This window comes from Diabrotica undecimpunctata, chromosome 9, assembly GCF_040954645.1.
Source record: "Diabrotica undecimpunctata isolate CICGRU chromosome 9, icDiaUnde3, whole genome shotgun sequence".
Classification (NCBI taxonomy): domain Eukaryota; kingdom Metazoa; phylum Arthropoda; class Insecta; order Coleoptera; family Chrysomelidae; genus Diabrotica; species Diabrotica undecimpunctata.
The window spans coordinates 117,113,794-117,133,480 of record NC_092811.1 but is presented as its reverse complement, the minus strand read 5'-3'; the positions used below and the strand labels follow the sequence as shown (position 1 = coordinate 117,133,480).

Genomic DNA, 19,687 nt, shown 5'->3' with positions numbered 1-19,687 from the left:
CTTGTTCTGGGTCTTCCTCTTCTTCTTTGACCAATAGGTCTATCAAGGAGCGTTTTTCGAGCTGGGTAGGTTTGCTCCATCCGCATTACATGGCCTACCCACCTCAGACGTCCTATGATGAAGTGCCTAATTTTTTATTAAAAAAGTGTGTCTGTACCCTTGTAATGTCATTTGTTATATTGTTTTAGATTTCTGGAAACCTTTATGTTTCCTTCTTCATGGAAAGAAAGTTATGTTCTTCCTATATTTAAAAATGATCAGAAAGACAATATTGAAAATTATCATAGCATTTGTATACAATCTACAATCCCTAAGCTCTTTGACTGTCTTACAGCAAAGTAACTTTTTTGGTTCTGTAAAGGCTTAATACTAAATAATAATAATATCTCAGTTTGCTATCAATCTGATATTTTATCTCAAATGGGAGACCATAAACAGGTAGATGCAATATACACAGATTTTTCCAAAGCATTTGATTGTGTATGTCACCAAATACTTTTGGGCTATTTAATTAATGTAAGCTTTCATGTCAGGTTTGTCGAATGGATTAAAAATTCTACATCTAGTAGAAGTCTAAGAGTCAAGATAGGTTATCTGTCTGACGGTAACATCTGGACCTCAAGTTGACCACACTTCACCACTTTTTTGTAATGTCTTCATTAACAACATCACTTCCTGTTTCCTAAATAGCAAATGTCTAATGTTGTCAGATGACGAAGCCTTGTTGCAAGATGATTTAGACCAACTACAAAATTGGTGCAAACAGAACAAACTCCACTTAAATGTAAAAAAATGTTGTTTTATAAGTTTTCCTCGTAAAGTCAATAGAATTGGAACAAGGTATACTATTAATAATCAACTACTGAATTGTTGCTTCTATTTAGGATTTGAAGTGAAGCTTATGAATGAGAAGCTTACTTCCAGTGACCACATAAACACTTTTTTAATAAAGCTTCTAAGCTTCTAGATTTTGTTACTAGGGATTGCAAGTATTTCTCCATTGATTCAACAAGATTAGTGTTAGAATTATTTTGGAAATCATGATTATTCCGCTATCGAACGACAATTATCTTTACCCACACTCAAGAATCGTTGTGCTAAATGAGGAGCTATATTTATACATAAGATCATAGATGGATTTATCAATTGTCCAAACCTGTTACGCCAGATTAACTTTAATGTTCTCCCATCATTGTTACTATAATGTTTTCAATATTCCTTTCCAAAGAACAACCTGAGGTATTCACAACCCATTAGATAGATACATGGGGCTATTAAATGATCTCGATTTTGATATTTTCAATATAACTTTAAATCAGTTAAAAGATCTCTTACTTTGATATATGTACATTGGTATTGTTGAATTTTGTTTGTTTTTTTCAGTATGTAAGATTTTTAGTCTTATTTTTTGAAATTTTTGATATTGATTTTATATTATAAGTAATTTTAAGTTTTGAATCTTAACTGTGATATTGTAATTTAAACTGTTAATGGGGGCTATCCCATGTATTAAATAAATAAAAACAACAGTAGGCTCTGCTGAAGCTGCCTTGTTATCCTAAAAGTTCGCTTGATTGAGGTCATTTGAAAAAATCTTAGTGTTAAAATTCCACATAATTATGAAAGAATATTCTAAGAATTCCAATTCATTTTTAAACATTCTGGCAGAACACAGGAGAGCTCAATACAGATGTGGTCTTATGTGGCATGTCTTTTTATACCAGCCAATTTTGACAATTCTAGAAAATTTTTTAGTTCCAAGCCCACTTAAGAATTTGTTTTAAATACTTCATATAAAAAGAACACTATTATATTGATTAACCATCAGAGTTATCGACTCTTTTTAATCAGTAGTATCATTGCAAGTGTTTGCTAATCTAGATTTTAAAAATTTGATCTAATTTGCTATTTAATCTTTACATTTGTTTTTAAATTAAAACAATATTATGTAATTTCACTTTAAAACATATATTGGAGTATGTAATCAACAATTCGTAATATTTGCTTGTTCTATTTTGTCTAAAATTAATAATCCCATTGCAACTGTAACCCAATTGAGCACTTTTAAATGTTGAACATAATATGACGAATAATCAGTCAATTTCTCTATTGAACTTAAAGAAAACAATAAAAAAATGAATACTTTGTCCTAATTAACATTAATAAATAATATTTCTATAACTTAAACAATAAAAATGGATAGTGAAATCTAAAAAATCACATAATTTAATCACAATTTGCATAAACAAAATAACAAAGGTATAAAAGCTCCTATTGCAATAAAAATAGGAAGCATCAGGGATGAATCATCTGCAATATATGGATCAGGTTGCTTAGGACCACTAGGTCGCCTAGATTTTGGAATGGTTTCACTTTCTTCTTTTAATTCTTCTACAGTGGAGCTTGGTTCAGCTGGAATTGATGGTAATTGAGGAACATCTTCTAGTTTGCCCTTGATGACATACATAGCATTTATTTTAGGATTGTCTTTATAACCCTTTATAAACTCAACTCTGATACGTCCTCCACGAATGTCTGATTCTTCTCCATTAACATGAAGACGTCCTGCAAGTTAAATACAAAAATTACAACAAAAAGTTACTAAATTAAACATAGTATAATTAAATTTATATGTAAGGCATATGCTATTTACACCAGATTGAATTTTCTTTTTGTGTTTTATAGTATTTCTGTTTTTATTATGACATAAATGTAATAAATGAACAAATCCAGTATTAGTTTTACCCCTATAGCTGACAAACCAGATATCATCATCATCATCATCTTGGTGCTACAGCCCTTAGAGGGCCTCGACCTTCTCAAGCTTTCTACGCCATTCTATTCTGTCCCTCGCTTGCATTTTCCAGTTGCCGACTCCGATCTTCTCGGCATCTTGTGTTACCCCGTCCATCCACCTTAGCTTTGGTCTACCCCGTCTTCTCATTCCTACGGGTTGCGCTGTTAGAATCTTTTTTATCATGTTTGACTCAGGGGCCCGGGCTACATGTCCTGCCCACTGCAGGCGGTTTCGCTTAATTATAGTGGTAATATCTTTACCACCAAACGTATGCTTGTAGATATTCTGCAGTTCAAAGTTATATCTACGCCTCCATACTCCGTTCTCACAGACCGCTCCGAATATCTTGTGTAGCACCTTTCTTTCAAAAATGGATAGAGCGGATTCATCTGTTTTCGTTAGCGTCCATGCCTCTGATCCATATGTGAGAACGGGGACTATCAGTGTTCTATACAGCCTTATACGAGTTTTTTGAGACAGACGTTTGTTAGCTAAGTACTTTGATAGACCATGATAACACCTGTTTGCAATTATTATTCGCCTTTTTATTTCCTCAGATGTGTTATTATTGGGGTTAACCGATGTCCCTAGATATATGAACTCTTTGACTGCTTCGAAGTTTTGGTCATTGATGATTAAATTTGTGTCAACATTTCCAGCTCTTGTGTTTGTGTTAGTCGCCATGAATTTGGTTTTATTTTGATTTATCTGTAACCCCATTCGTTCTGCTGCTGCTACTAGCTCGGTTAGGATTTCCGCAGTTCTCGCCCTAGTTCTTGTTATAATGTCCACGTCGTCTGCATATGCTAGAATTTGGACTGATCTATTAAATATTGTTCCCCTGCTATCTAAATTAGCGTCTCGTACAACTTTTTCTAAGGCGACATTAAAAAGCTGACACGCCAGCGCATCTCCCTGCCTTAACCCCCTATGTATTTGAAATGGGGTTGACGAGTCGTTTTGAATTTTAACTGCTGATAGCATCTTCGCCATTGTCACTTTTATCAAACATATGAGTTTTTTTGGAATTCCCAACTCATTCATAGCATTGTAAAGACTTGGTCTTAAGACACTGTCATATGCCGCTTTAAAATCGACAAAAATATGATACATATCTATGTTAAACTCTTGCGCTTTTTCGAGGATCTGTCGTAGTGTAAAGATCTGGTTAATGGTTGAACGTCCACGCCTGAATCCCGCCTGATATTCTCCTAGAAACATTTCAGTATAAGGCTTTAATCTCTCGTGCAAAATATTTGACAATATCTTGTATGCTGTATTTAGGAGAGTAATTCCGCGGTAATTATTGCATTCCAGTTGGTTTCCCTTTTTGTGTAACGGGCAAATTAAGCCTAAGCTCCATTCTTCAGGCATTTGCTCCTCAGACCAAATTCTACAAACAATTTCTCGCATCACCTTGGTGAGCTGCTCTCCACCGTGCTTAAATAACTCTGCTGGGATGCCATCGCTACCTGGGGACCTATGGTTCCTTAGTTTTTCTATAGATATTTTCACTTCATCTACCGAGGGGGGTTCCACGAGTTCCTCATTTCGATATTCCAGCTCTATATTGTTAGTAGGTTCCCCTTCCAGCAACTCTCGAAAGTGCTCTACCCATCGTAAAAGGATATCCTCTTTGTGGGTAAGTAAGTTACCTTCCTTATCATTACAATAGTTGATTCTTGGTTTGAATTCTTTTCTAATACTATTTATTTGATGATAGAACTTTCTTGTTTCTCCTTGACTCATATGGCTTTCGAGCCGTTCTAATATGTCATTTTCCGAGTCTCGTTTCTTTTTTCGGTGTATGCGTTTTTCCTCTCTCCTTAAGTTTTTGTATCTATCTATTGTTGTTCTAGTTTTTCGTTGTTGCATGGTCCTAAATGCCTCGTTCTTCTCATCTGTTATTTTTTTGCAGTCTTGGTCGAACCAGTCGTTTATTTCTTGGGTTCGGGATATTCCCAATGTGCTTTCGGCTGCTAATTTCAGAGCCTCCTTGCAGTTGTTCCACATTTCCGTGCTTGATTGGTCGACTGCCCAGGTGTGTTCTAGGGTTTCTTTTATATGTGACTGGAACTGTTTCTCTTTGTTTTCATTTTTTAGCATATGTAAATTATATTTTACTTGTCTAGTGCCCCTTTCTTTCTTGGCATTGGAAATTCTTTGTTGTAACTTGGCCCTTACCATAAAATGGTCTGAGTCAATATTTGCGCCTCTGTAACTTCTTACGTCCATTAGGTTTGTAAAGTGCCTTCTGTCAATTATAACATGGTCAATTTGATTTGTGGTGCGTCCATCTGGTGATATCCAAGTTGCTTTATGGATATTCTTATGATTAAAACATGTACTTCCCACAATTAAATCTTTGGAAGCTGCCATACTAATAAGCCTTAAACCATTGTCATTAGTAACGTCGTGAAGGCTGTGTTTACCAATATAATCTTGGTAGCATATCTCTTTTCCTATCTGGGCGTTCATGTCTCCAATGATTATTTTAATATCGTTTTTGGCACAGTTATCATATGCTCTTTCGAGATCTTCGTAGAATAGATCTTTAATTTTTTCGTCTTTTTCCTCGGTTGGCGCGTGCACGTTGATCAGGCATATGTTGAAAAATTTTCCCTTTATTCGAAGGATGCATAACCGATCATTTATGGCTTTAAAACCAATAATAAAATTTTTGATTTTCTTTGATACTAGGAACGCGGTTCCGAACTCATGTCGGTTCGGGTTGCAGCTGTAATATATATCATGTTCTTTTTTCTGCATAATGCCGGTTCCTTTCCATCTCATCTCTTGAATGGCTGCAATGTCTATTCTATATTTTAGGAGTTGATCTTGCAGCAGCTTCAGTCCCGCTGTCCTATACAGCGTTCTTACATTCCAAGTACTGATCTTTAAATCATTGTCCTTAGTTCGGTGCGTGGGTCGTCGTCTTGAATTCAGTCCGGCTTTTCTATCTCGAGATTTCGTAACAATAGGTTTTTATGGGATGAGGGAGTTAGCCTCATGCCCAACCCCCTTTTCGGAGGACCATTTCTCCCTTCCTCGTCAGCCCTTACCCCACCTTCCACTGGGGTTGGTTACCCAGTCTCCAGTAGGGTTGCTCAGGTTTACCGGGGTTCACCCGTGTGATCCGGATCACACTTCTCGGAGGTGAGGATAGGAATTGAGTAGGAGAGGCTAGAGGCGTTATCTGGAAGCAACGCCTTATGATGCGCATCACTACTCCATTAAAACCCCGACAAACCAGATAAGATCACTGAAATATTTTATAGTGAATTACGTAACATCTTTACAAATCTTCCCAAAAGAAACGAAATTTTAATTATAGGTGGTCTAAATGCCAATGTTAACAACCAACAGGACCATCTCATCAACATAAAACACTGCAGAGGCAAGATTGACATTTGTAAAGATAAAATCTATCTTCAGAAGAAATCATTTACCACTCAGAAGTTCCCCATTCTCAGATGTTAAGTTTTTCCTACTTTGTTGTATTGAGTAAAGATATAGGCACTTTCTGATGCTTCTTTAAAAAGCATGAAGCCTTCAAGATGTGGTGTTACAGGCATCTTAAGAATTTCATGGGTGGACCTGTATAGTGTTAAGGTTATATATGGAATAGGGAAAGAATTTCAGATCATTCATGCAATCAAAGAATGCAAATTAGAATATCTGAGCCATAAGATATAGCTTTTTTTCAGAAAAAAGCCACATTTTTTTTAAACTGGCACATTGTCAAAATTCCATAAAATGTTTAAAAAGATGTAGAGAGATGTAGCTTGTTGAAACTCATTCTTTAGAGCAAAGAGTATAGAAAAAGATTACCAGAGAGAAAAATTCCTTGGCTCCAGAACTTGAGAGAATGGTTCAACAACTCTACAAGTGAATTATTCTGAATAAATGTCAGCAAAATAAGTAGTGTATCCATGTTAATCGCCAACATCCTGAATATATAGGCATGATAAGGGAAAGATCAGTTCGAGCCCTTTATTTTACAGCTCTACATTCTGTCCTTTCCTTGTAAGTTCTTTTCCATTTTCTTAGGCATCTACTATGCAAATCAAGTCTTTTTAATTAGTCTATTCTCTCTTTGAAACAACTTTTAACTTTAGGAAACTTGTGTATTATTAAATGAAAATTATAGGCAATTTTAACTTTAAGAAACTTGTGTATTATTGAATGAAAATTATAGCCAATTTTAGTGTTTTACTTACCTTTTATTATATTGAATGGTATATATTCATCATGAGCAACACCCCTTCCAACTTTCTCAAATATGTCTAAATCAGCTACAATTGTATGATCTCCATTTAAAACAACATCAAAAACTTTCTGATCGGGCGCATTGAAATAAACTTCACAAAATTTTAATACTAGTACATAATCTCCATCCGAAATTACTGGAATGTCGTATCCAAATGTGTTTGTGTGGTACCTTTCAGTCTGGTACAAAATGTAATCAGTTGGGGGAACTCTTCCAATTAAAAGACGTTTACCATAATCAGATGCAATTCCGATACGGCCGTGTAAAGGGTCTCTTTCGTACCGAATTCCAAATGAGTCTGTATGAGCTTCACCTCCACAATTTACAGCATAAATAAGCTGACCATTACTACAACCAACTCCCAAAATAATAACTAAACTTAAAACTAATAACTTATAAATAATAGAGTTACTCATTATTTAAATGGAATATTTATCACCGACACATTTAATACTAATTTTCGTTATGTTTAACCATATAACGAAGAAAACTGAAATACCAGGTTATGTTATAAAAGGCAGTCTCTTGAATACTTTGACAGTATTGAAGGACGTAGACGTAACAACCAACAACCACAGAATATGATAATGTCACATATTAACCAATCACAAATTTACATGATATCAAACTGGTTTTTTGAACTTTGACAAATGACTTTAAAAGACTGAGGTAATAGACCAAGATTACGGGAACGATTGGTTTAAATTATTAAATATAACCAATTTTTATTTGTACAACTTTTTGTATCAGTAAAAATATTTGTTATTTCACTTTTATATTCAACTTTATCTAATCGGAATCAGAGCTAGTTGTTTACTTTAATTTTAAGTTAAAAAGAGAGGAAATTACAATCGCCATCTATGGTTTATACTTCAGAATTCAAAATACATAATATAAAAAATAAAAATTTACACCACTTTACACTTCAGCATAGCCGACTACACCTCCAGTCCGGAACATTGAATATGACAACGCTGCGCAGCATGACAAATAGTAGGATCTATAGTATTTAGGATTATAGTGGTTTATAAAATAAATTTTCTTTTTATTCTTATTCAAATATTGTTTGCCAATTTGGAAGATGTTGGTAGTCTCCAGGCTAATTCATCTTTTAATAATTCAATGATGCATACATAGTATTTCATGGACTCTTTAATACCACAGCTGGTATCTGGCCGATTTTCTTGATACCAATACAAATTCCACTTCAGTAGATGTGAACTTAACTATCACTTAAAATTTTTACGAAAACTACAAAAATTCCTATCACATCATATGGAAGCCATTGATCTTGTTCTCTATTAATAAAAAAAATCTGTTTCTCTTAGTTCTCATTTCTGTCATCTGATCATGTTATAATCAGTAAAATACATGTTCAGATTTCAGATTTTCAAACTTGCATAATATGCTTCCTGGAATTTGTTAGGCCCCGTCTACACTGCAGCTAAATTTCAGTGTTCCGGTCTGAAATAAAGAAGACCATGACTTCAGTTAATGAAGTCTGAAGCCCGATACCAAACCGATACTTCCCTAAATAAGTCGATTAATAAATCGAATAAAATAATCGATGAGACTCCAGACTTAACCACAAATTAGTCAAATTACAAATACAAATTGAAACAAAACACTGACAGGAATGAAACTGAAACATTAAAGAACTTTTGAAATTTAATTTGTATTGTTGCAGTAATTTACATAGAAGTATTTTAAAATGAATGCGCCTCCAACCTTTGAATCGTTTTTATTATACGATGGAGAGAAAAAGTGAGTAATAAATTAGAGGTATTTTTCTTTTACCAATAGTATTCTAAATTTATATTGGATATTTCTAAGAAGTGTCTCAGGATATTATAGTAATTAGTGCCATTAGTGCATTATATAAATAATCCAACATAATTTTTTAATATTAGATAACCTGTATTTCTATATATTATATTTTAAAAGCTATTTTGCTTTGATGGTAATTAAGTATTAACACTGTCTTACTTGAACATTGTTACATGATTATTATTAGATTGTTATGTGTTAATTATAAGCCATAAGATAAATAAATAAATAACTTCCACCTTCTAGATATTCTCTTTTTTTCTACATTGTTTTAGACCTTTTTCTTTAAAGTCTGTCTTTACTATTCTACTCTTTTTCCCCAAATCTCTTTCAGTATTGTTTAACAGAATATACATTATTTTTTTCAATTGTTATTTTAGGATAATCTTAGAACAAGATACGAAAGTTCCAAATGCAGCAATTTTTACTATTAACAAAGAAGATCACACACTTGGTAATATGATCAGAAAGTAAGTATATATATATTGCTTTAGTTTCATACTGCTAATAATTACTTATTGCATTAATTCTAAACAGAAAATAAGAATTGGTTTACTTATTTTTTTTATTACGTTTTGATGTAGATATAGTGCTTAAGAAATTTTGGGTAAAATTCATATAAAACTTAAGTTTTTATGAATGAGATAACAAAATGTAATGAGCTCAAAAATACAGTCTAAACAAAAGCATGCTGTTGCATGTTTCTAACTAGACACTTTGCATTTTAAACTGTTAGTTATCAATGAAAACCAGATACTTTAGGATAGATCTGTTATACCAAAAACCTAGTAATTTTATCATTTTTTTTTCATTTTTGTTTTGTAGCCAACTTCTAAAAGATCCAAATGTATTATTTGCTGGTTATAAACTGCCTCATCCATTGGAGCACAAATTTGTCTTGCGAATCCAAACAACATCAGACTACTCACCTCAAGAAGCCTTAATGCACGCTATCACTGATTTAATTTCAGAACTGTCCTTGTTTGAAGAAAGATTTAAGGTAAGCATACATTTCTAATTTAATAGTCCCAAGTATTCTCAGGTTCATAAAAAACGATCAGTTCAAAATGTTTTAAAAGTTTTATCTTAAGAAACTTCTTTTTTAATTTATTTCTCATCAAAAATTACACCCGGATCTGTTACTGTAGATGTGTATTTTAGTAGCCAATAGTAGTCAATAAAGTAACTTGACCCAAACCTAGTAGTTTTCCTAGACAAACTTATAAAATTGCATTTGTTGATATTCAAATATATCTTATTTTTTGGCACCATTCTAACAAAAGATTTAAGTCCACCTGAAGCAGTTCCTGATCTGAAATACTTTCAATGGTTCTCCAAAATTTGAGATCATCAGCAAATTCACACAGCTGCTATACAATAGTAGAGGCCTCCCTGTGGAACTCCAAATGTAACCACAATTTCTTCAGAAAAATAACAACCTATTTTAACTCTTTGAATACAAGTGAAAAAACTTCTCCACCAAGAAACAAAGTTTGGGTCGAACCCATTTAAAATCAACTTCTTCTTCTTCAAGTGCCATCTCCGCGGCGGAAGGTCAGCAATCATCATAGCTATTCAGACTTTTGAGACGGCTGCTCTGAAAAGTTCATTTGATGTACAATCCGTACCACTCTCCCAGGTTGCGCAGCCATGACATTCTATGCCTCCCTATGCTTCTCTTTTCTTGGATCTTTCCCTACATAATCAGTTGGAGCAAGGTGTATTTCTCTCCACATGTAATATGTCTGAGATATTCCAATTTTCTTGTTTTAATTATATTTAAAAATCAACTTAGTATACAGTATTTCCTGATCAACGTGATCAAATGCCTTAGAGAAATCTATGTAAATTGAATCAGTCTGCTTCCTGCTTGTTTAGAATATCAATTTTATAGATTAGTCAAGAAATCTACTTGCTAACTAGACAATCAAATCATTTTGGTATTAAAGATTGCATACAGATGCTGGGATAGTTTGATGAATGTAGGTAGACAATGATTCTCATGCTGCCCCATGTATTTGCCTAAATTGCCCCATTTAATTTTCTTTCTAATCATTCTTGATGCAGTATTCTGACAGCTTGGAGATATATTAATATTTTAGCCAATCACAATCCCATATTCATGCTTTATAGGCAACAACTTTCTCCCATACAAGCCAATGTGACACCACATTCCTCCAGGTGTGTTACAGAATACCCAATTGAAGTTGGAATAATAGAGAAATTAAGTTAAGAAAATAAATGAGCAAAAATGAAATTATATTTTTATAGAGAAGTGGAATAACACAGTCCCAGGAGTATATTCACATGCTAATTGATGGAATGCATCTGATAATGGAAGCCATGGTCCAAGTAGAGGGGTTGCTTTCTTATGCAACATTCATTCTTTATGATATCAGTTAATTGTTTCATAATTTTGTTGTCCAAATAAAAGACATACAAAGAAACCTTGTTGCTATATTCAATGATTCTTAACTTAAAATGAACCAAGCTTGTATGTAGGAGATATTTGAGTGCCATGAAAAAGCTGTGTATCATCACAGGCTCTTACTGATAGCAGAAAATAATTTTGTTTTCCCTCGTATAATTTGTATAAATTTGGCCTTATTCTTAAATCAAAATGGTATGAATTAATACATATGGGATTTATAAAAGCATATATTTATAACAACTGTTTATTCAATGTTTCTATATTAAAATTCATATTTTTTAGGAAGCGATCAAAGAAAAGAAGGAAGGATTGGATTAGCGAGTAAATTTATACTTTGATTTAGCTTTTTTTAATTAAGATTAATGTGATTAATAAATAAAATTTTATTCATTTTTAGTTTTTATTATTCCAATCTTTTCGGTCCAACTGGTAGAAATTGTCACCATGCTTTTTAGATGATTACACAAGTCAAAATTCAAAAGTGAATAAATTAATCTTTTCGTAACATTAAAAGAATTTTTCATTGAGAAAATACTTTTTCTCCAGTATCAACTTGATCTTTACCAGCAATTCTTTTTATAGTTGAGAGATTAAGCTTACAGTTAAATTAGTTTAAAATAATAATTATTCAGAGGTACCTACATAAATACCTGTCATTGGAGCAACACTTTCCTTAAATCTATTAACAATTATTAATTTTTTATCAATTTTAAAACATTATAAATTACTTCTTGCGTTTGATGATTTAGAACCTAACGTTTTCACATATTTTCCATATTTATATCATAACACTACACAAAGGTAACATCAAGAGAGATTATAATCCAGAGGAATCTACATCTAGAAACTCAAGAAAGAAGAAGTTTCTTTTGACTTAATGGCAAGTAACATTATATTAATTTGTGTAATGGTTGTAGAGAATTAAAACCTTTTTTGTCAGTTTTTAACTTGTAACCAATGATTTTTTTATTTTCTTTGTCTTAATATTTTTATTTATTAAGCATAGCCTAACTAATGGACAACGAATCAATAGCAATAATCGCAAAGATATTCAACAACATATACAACTCTGGAGAAATACCAATAGAATGGCTAAAATCTGAATTTATTGCATTTCCAAAAAAAAAACATGAGCCAAAAAATGCGAAGATTACCGTACTATAAGCCTCATGAGTCATATCCTAAAATTGTTCCTAAAGATAATTCATAAGATAATCTATAAGCTGTGTGAAAGTCAAATTTCCCCCAACCAGTTCGGATTCACAAATGCTGTTGGTACTAGAGAAGCTTTGTTCTCAGTACAAGTCTTATTCCAGAGATGCAGAGACGTCAACTGCGACGTATATGCATGTCTGGTTGATTACGAGAAAGCGTTTGATAGAGTACAGCACACCAAGATGATGCAAATACTAAAAGAAACAGGAATTAACAACCAAGATCTGGAAATAATTAGAAATCTTGTAACAAAATATATTTTGCCTACCTCAGAGTAAGATTATAGGGTAGAAATAGGGGACAGAAACTATGGGGGCGAAGATAGGGCAAGCAAAACAATCGTTACTGATGCGAACGGCACTCAGGGGGTTGTTGGAGAGCTGGGGTCGTGGATAAGTGAATGGCAAGGGGGTTGAGATTGGGGTAACTACCAAAATATGAAAACAAGGGGTTACTTGCATAAATCTCCTGGACAAATGGGCAAAAAAAGACAAGAAGAAATACCTCTAGCTATTTAAAAGGGACGCCGCTTCGAGAAAACTTCCTGCTGGAGGAAAGAAAGTTTCTTCCTTCCTAAAAAGTAAACATACAAAAAGGTTAGGAGATTTTCTAAAATAAAAACAAAAATGGATCAGAGAAACAAATCAAAACGTTTATTTTTATCTCATACAAACAGTTATCAACACATAAATGACATAAAAAATATACTATATAAATAGTTGCCAAATACAGAATAAAAAAAAAACTTACATGTGTCCGTTTACAAAGGGGTTGGAGATACTACAAAAGTTACCGCACAGAGATTAATCTTACAAATAAATATCGAAGAAAATAAAGCTAGCTGTCATATGTTAATATTAAATTAAAAAAAAAAACAATTAAAATGACAGCTAAGTTAAACCATAAAATTTAGAATTTATTACAAATCCTTTTAAATTTTAATGGTTTAACTTAGCTGTCATTTTAATTGTTTTTTTTTTAATTTAATATTAACATATGACAGCTAGCTTTATTTTCTTCGATATTTATTTGTAAGATTAATCTCTGTGCGGTAAGTTTTTGTAGTATCTCCTGTCACCTCGGGGGAACAATTAAGGGTCTAACCACCTTCTGTTATCCCCGGATGCTCTGTAGAGGGCTTCGAATATACTGTCGTGAGCTCCTCTACTTAAGTCCATTTTCAGGTTATGGACTTGGAAAATATTTATCTTCGGTGTCTTGCCTTGAAAAAGGCAAGATATTTCTTACATGACAATTTCTTCGTCGAAATAAAAACACCAAGTTAAGTTGAAACAATTCACAGCCACAGAGTATGGAAAATAAATGCAGGAAGCAGAGCCCCGAGAGCACTAAGCTCTCGGAGAGCCCGTGAGGGACTGACTTGTCTGACCTGAAAATCGCCAATATTTATATGCGCTGTTCGAGCGATAAATAGGGATTTCCAGGTCAAGAGCCAATGGGAAAATTCGAGGCGGGGCGATGCGCATCGAAATGCGTACTAGTCCACAGACTATGGCATTCGATGACACTCCAACCCCTTTGTAAACGGACACATGTAAGTTTTTTTTTATTCTGTATTTGGCAACTATTTATATAGTATATTTTTTATGCCATTTATGTGTTGATAACTGTTTGTATGAGACAAAAATGGAAAATGGAAAAATATTTGGAAAACGAGGTCCAGGAAGAAGAAGAACATCTTGGTTAAAGAACCTCAGAATCTGGTTCAGTACAAAATCTGTGCAGCTTTTCCGCGCTGCTGCAGATAAGATAAAGATTGCCATTATGATCGCAAACATTCGTAACGGATAGATTCATCAAGAAGAAGCATAGCAGCTATTGCAGACCTGTCTATTCGTAAAAAAGATTAGATAGCGATTTGTGAAAAATCTGTACGTGGTAGGCAAAATCCGATGGCAGATTGAGAACGAACACGGAAACGAGTTCTAAAACACCTTTCCCTTCTCAGTCATCGATAATTTTTTTTTTAAATAGAGCACTGAGTTGTCTTTACACGTTTCTAGTCAAAATTATATAGGCATACACTTTTATTTCTTGTATGCTATATTATTTTTGTTTTAAGTACTTGTAAAAAAAAAATGAATAGGTTCAATTAAAAAACAAATGTAACATACTTTCTTTATTTCAAACAATTAACTAATCGAAATTTTATTTACATTAAAATTCTTGATCTTCTGTACAATCTTCGGTTGCGTGACCAAATACTGAAACAATAAAAATATATGAATATTTTGTGAAATTAAATACATATGTATGCAAGAAAACTACCAATTCAATTATATTATATATATATATATATATATATATATATATATATATATATATATATATATATATATATATATATATATATATATATATATATATATATATATATATATATATATATATATATATATATATATATATATATATATATATATATATATATATATATATATATATATATATATATATATATATATATATATATATATATATATATATATATATATATATATATATATATATATATATATATATATATATATATATATATATATATATATATATATATATATATATATATATATATATATATATTAGAAGTGATTATTTCGACCAAAAAATAATTTATAAATACGTTCAAATTATCGGGTATAGTGGTCTATAATAAAAATCTTTCTTTTTTCTAAATTACTCAATATTTCGCTATTTATTTAAAAGCTTCCTCAGGAGTAAACTAAAAACAATTTGAACATTACAAAAAATAGCGTACAAATACATTTTAAAACACTTACAGAATTTAAAAGATTTTGCAAATAAAAACTGACATTGAAGTATTTGAAATATTGAATGTCAAGATTAAATTGTCTTAAGCACGTTCGTTACAGCTATACGATAAAAGATTAAAATTATTTCACATGTAAAAATAAAAATAAAAATAACAATAAAAGAAAAGTTGGAAGAATAATATTTATTTGATGAATTATTAAGGTGAGTTGTTATTAAGATGAATGTTGGCTATTTTTAATATTTATAAATTTTGTTCAATATGTTACAATATATGTTACTTAACTGTCCAGTGTCCGTTTTATAATTTAAAGTGTTTTTATTTTTATTAATGTAATACATTTCAAGAAATAATCTACTTTTGTAGTTATCAGTCTGTGCCAAAATGTGAGCTTTGTTATAGTCTAGCATATGACCAGTGTTTTCATAGTGTTCAACCACTGCGCAAGTATTTTTTCTCAAGCGGACACTGGACAGTTAAGTAACATATATTGTAACATATTGAACAAAATTTATAAATATTAAAAATAGCCAACATTCATCTTAATAACAACTAACCTTAATAATTCATCAAATAAATATTATTCTTCTAACTTTTCTTTTATTGTTATTTTTATTTTTATTTTTACATGTGAAATAATTTTAATTTTTTATCGTATAGCTGTAACGAACGTGTTAAGACAATTTAATCTTGACATTCAATATTTCAAATACTTCAATGTCAGTTTTTATTTGCAAAATCTTTTAAATTCTGTAAGTGTTTTAAAATGTATTTGTACGCTATTTTTTGTAATGTTCAAATTGTTTTTAGTTTACTCCTGAGGAAGCTTTTAAATAAATAGCGAAATATTGAGTAATTTAGAAAAAAGAAATATTTTTATTATAGACCACTATACCCGATAATTTGAACGTATTTATATATATATATATATATATATATATATATATATATATATATATATATATATATATATAATTACTAGTTATTACTATACGCGCTTGTATCAGCGCCGCGATCTGTCCGCCAGTCAACAGATCATGATCATTCTCGAACATAGATCATCGTCTCGAGATGCAACCGTTATATTTATACTGCTCCTCTCTTATATCTGAGAGTCCCGATCAGCAGCTCTATATGTAGGCCCAGGATGCCGAAATCTACAGGACTGTACAGCTCTTCGGAAGGTCTGCAGCCAAATTCTAGGTCTCAGGGCAAACGAACTTCACTGACACAATATTAGACAGGTTGGAGCCTGGCCTGTAGTTTCATTATAGGCCGAGCGGCAGGCCATTAGGAATAAATGAATGTGCTGGTCCCCATCTCTTTGATGTTCTGATACAACTTTGGACAGGTGTTTACCCATCGTTCGGTTCATCCTCTCGACCATTCCATCTGATTAAGGATGCAGGGGTGTCGTTCTGGTCTTATTGACACCAATCAATTTACAAACGTTTTGGAAGAGGGTTGACTCAAAGTTTCGCCCTTGGTCGGAGCGGATCTCCAAGGGAACACCAAATCGACTAAAGAATTCTTTAACAAGTACATCTGCAACGGTAGCAGCTTCTTGATTTTGATTGCATAGGCATCAGTCCATTTCGTAAAATAATCCATGGCTATGAGGATATATTTATTTCCATAATTCGTTTCTGGAAATGAACCTGCAATGTCGATTGCTACTCTTTCCATAGGACTATTACTGGTTGCACACAGTTCACATTTCCGGCACCATCTTCTTACATCATCTTTTCAGTTTACCCAACCGAACCGTTCCTGAACCTTTTGCAGAGTCTTCATAATACCAAAGTGTCCACCTGATGGACCGTCATACAACTGGCGAAATACTTCTGACACTTTACTTTTAGGTACAATCAACTGAAGCTCAGATTCTGTACCATCATCGTTCTCAAAGGTTCTATACAGAAGATCATCTTTTGGTACTAGGCAATTCCATTGGCTCCAGTAAGACTTGACTTCTGGACTACATGCACTAATGTCTTGCCAAGAAGGTCTTTCACTTCGACCCATCCAATCCAATACTCTTTTTATACATGGATCACCTTCTTGGGCGTCTTGTAGCTGTTGAGGCTGCCATTGATCATTAATGACGGTGGTTCGTCTCACGGGGCAAAGTCGTTCTTCTAATTTAAAACAGTGATTACAATTTGCACTGCACGGCCGTCTCGAAAGAGCATCAGCATTTAAGTGAACTCTTTCAGCTCTGTGTTCGATCTCATAATCATATTCTTGCAATTGTTCTAACCATCTGGCCCTCTGGATTATGGAATTGTAGGAGCCATTTTAGAGCGACATGATCCGTACGATGAAGGAACTTTCTGCCATACAAGTATTTATGAAAATGCTCGCAAGCCTTCACTACCCCTAGCAATTCTCTCCTGGTAACGCAATAGTTTCTTTCTGGTTTCGACAAGACTTTGCTAAAATAAGCTAATGACTTTCTCCTGCCCGTCTTGGATTTGGGAGAGAACAGCTCCTATTACACTGTTGTTGGCGTCGGTGTCCAACACAAATTTTCCTGCCTGTCTAGGGTAGCTTAAAATCGGTGCACTGATCAGAGTCATTTGTAGTTCGAAAACTTTTTGACACTCTTCACTACATGTATATTATTTACTTTCTTCTGTCAACTTTGTTAATGGCTTGGAGATGTTGGCAAATCCTTTGACAAACGTCGGTAATATGTACATAGACCAAGGAAACTTCTAATCTCGTGTTTATCTCTTGGTACTGGCCAATCCTTAATTGCTGCAAGTTTTTCAGGATCAGCTGTTACACTATTACTCGCTACAATATGTCCCAAGTACTTCACTTCTCGTCGAAACATGTGATATTTCTTCGGACTTAACTTCAAATTCGCTGTCCGCAATCGTTGATAGACTTCTGTCAGATTGTTGGCATCTTTATCGAAGGATCTTCCAACCACAATTACATCATCCAAATAAACCAGGCATGTTTTCCATGTTAGACCTCTTAACACTGCTTCCATTAATCTTTCAAATGTGGCAGGAGCATTACATAAACCAAAGGGCATAACCGTGAACTGCCAAAGCCCTGATCCTATTGAGAATCCGATCAGCTGGCTCCATGTCTACTTGCCAATATCCACTTTTTGGATCGAGTGTGGAGAACCAACGAGAACCGGAGAGAGTATCCAATGTATTGTCTATTCTGGGCAAAGTATAACTATCTTTCTTAGTTACCGCATTGAGCTGGCGGTAGTCAATACAAAAACGCGTTGAACCATCTTCTTCACTAGAATTACTGATAATTTCCATGGACTGTTTGATGCTTCAATTACCCCTTGTTTGTTCATATCTTTGATGATGTCTTCGGCTTCATCTCTTTTCGGAAATGGAAGTCGTCTAGGTGATTGTCTGATTGGCTGAGCGTCGCCGGTTCTAATTTACGTAAATATATTTATTTATAAGCTTACAGTACGGTATAAGTAGAGTAACTAAACTAATATCAGCGCAGCTTATATATACAAGTGATTATGTATTAGAATAATCTGGAATAGTTCACCTCTATTTTATATATATATATATATATATATATATATATATATATATATATATATATATATATATATATATACATTTTTTACCTTTACCATTATTCTGGTAACAATGCCGTCCTTTTAGAGTATTCACTTTTCTAATAATTTGGTGCTTTTTATTTTGAAACCATGTGGTATACCAAACGAGATCAGCTTATAACAGAGAAACTATTATTTGATGTTTGAAATATACAGTTTTCACTTACCTTCACAAACGTCACAATAATCTCTTTGTGGGGGTTTTTGTTTCGTCCCTGGACTAGAATTATTTACTAACTCCTCATCATCTCCTTGTGTGGGACAATCTTCGGTTTCGTGTAGATCGAATTCTTCACAGATATCACAATACATCCTCGGCGGTACTTGTTTGGAATCCAATTTAAGTCCAAGTCTAAAAAAATAACACATTATGGAAATATATAGTTACTATCTTGATTATATTTTTAAACAATATCTACAGTGTGACCCATCTATATTGGATACTCTTAATAAAAATGTGAAGTCAACAAATAGTTTTTTTTGAATGATTTTATTGGTAATTCTTTTTGGTCACAAACAGGAATGACCAAAATAAATTATATACACAGATATAGATATATATATTGATTAATAAGGAAGTGAGAACAAACGCAGAAACTTCACTAAACTAACAGTCACAAATGAAGATCCTGATCCTGAAAAAGAATTTGAACAGTTTATTCCAATTTTCACAGATGTGAAAATTTAATCAGCGAATTTTTTAATAAAAAATAATTACTACGCCACTGGATTTAGAGTGCCTC

General features: G+C 32.9%; 3 protein-coding genes across 9 annotated transcripts in view; 1 reads left to right on the top strand and 2 right to left on the bottom strand.

Moving 5' to 3' along the window:
• Positions 1–1,952: 1,952 nt before the first annotated feature.
• On the bottom strand, positions 1,953–7,897 carry LOC140450501 (malectin-B). Its single transcript, XM_072544154.1, has 2 exons — positions 7,018–7,897; positions 1,953–2,565 (listed from the first exon to the last, which is right to left on the bottom strand). Exons 1-2 carry the CDS (start codon positions 7,481–7,483, stop codon positions 2,231–2,233), a joined length of 801 nt encoding a protein of 266 aa, XP_072400255.1. The 5' UTR covers positions 7,484–7,897; the 3' UTR covers positions 1,953–2,230.
• Positions 7,898–8,644: 747 nt separating this feature from the next.
• Polr2J (DNA-directed RNA polymerase II subunit RPB11) lies at positions 8,645–11,717 on the top strand. The gene is made up of 4 exons (XM_072544155.1): positions 8,645–8,831; positions 9,275–9,364; positions 9,720–9,894; positions 11,608–11,717. Exons 1-4 carry the CDS (start codon positions 8,779–8,781, stop codon positions 11,641–11,643), a joined length of 354 nt encoding a protein of 117 aa, XP_072400256.1. The 5' UTR covers positions 8,645–8,778; the 3' UTR covers positions 11,644–11,717.
• Positions 11,718–14,667: 2,950 nt separating this feature from the next.
• Positions 14,668–19,687, bottom strand: part of CLIP-190 (Cytoplasmic linker protein 190) — a 199,219-nt gene continuing 194,199 nt past the window's right edge. For all 7 annotated transcript variants that reach the window (XM_072544143.1, XM_072544145.1, XM_072544147.1 and 4 more), the window contains 2 exons: positions 19,112–19,296; positions 14,668–14,765 (listed from right to left, as the gene is read on the bottom strand). In XM_072544143.1, the coding sequence (XP_072400244.1) occupies positions 14,719–14,765; positions 19,112–19,296 (232 nt within the window). In that variant the 3' untranslated portion in view covers positions 14,668–14,718. The remainder of the gene's footprint in view (positions 14,766–19,111; positions 19,297–19,687) is intronic.

Bases quoted from the DNA above. Each gene is read 5' to 3' on its own strand.
- Polr2J (XM_072544155.1), top strand. From the start codon at position 8,779: ATGAATGCGCCTCCAACCTTTGAATCGTTTTTATTATACGATGGAGAG. The intron at 8,832-9,274 runs GTGAGTAATAAA...TTGTTATTTTAG, and splicing joins TTATACGATGGAGAGAAAAA to GATAATCTTAGAACAAGATA. The intron at 9,365-9,719 runs GTAAGTATATAT...TTTGTTTTGTAG, and splicing joins CTTGGTAATATGATCAGAAA to CCAACTTCTAAAAGATCCAA.
- LOC140450501 (XM_072544154.1), bottom strand. From the start codon at position 7,483: ATGAGTAACTCTATTATTTATAAGTTATTAGTTTTAAGTTTAGTTATT. The intron at 2,566-7,017 runs GTAAGTAAAACA...TTTAACTTGCAG, and splicing joins ACCATTCAATATAATAAAAG to GACGTCTTCATGTTAATGGA.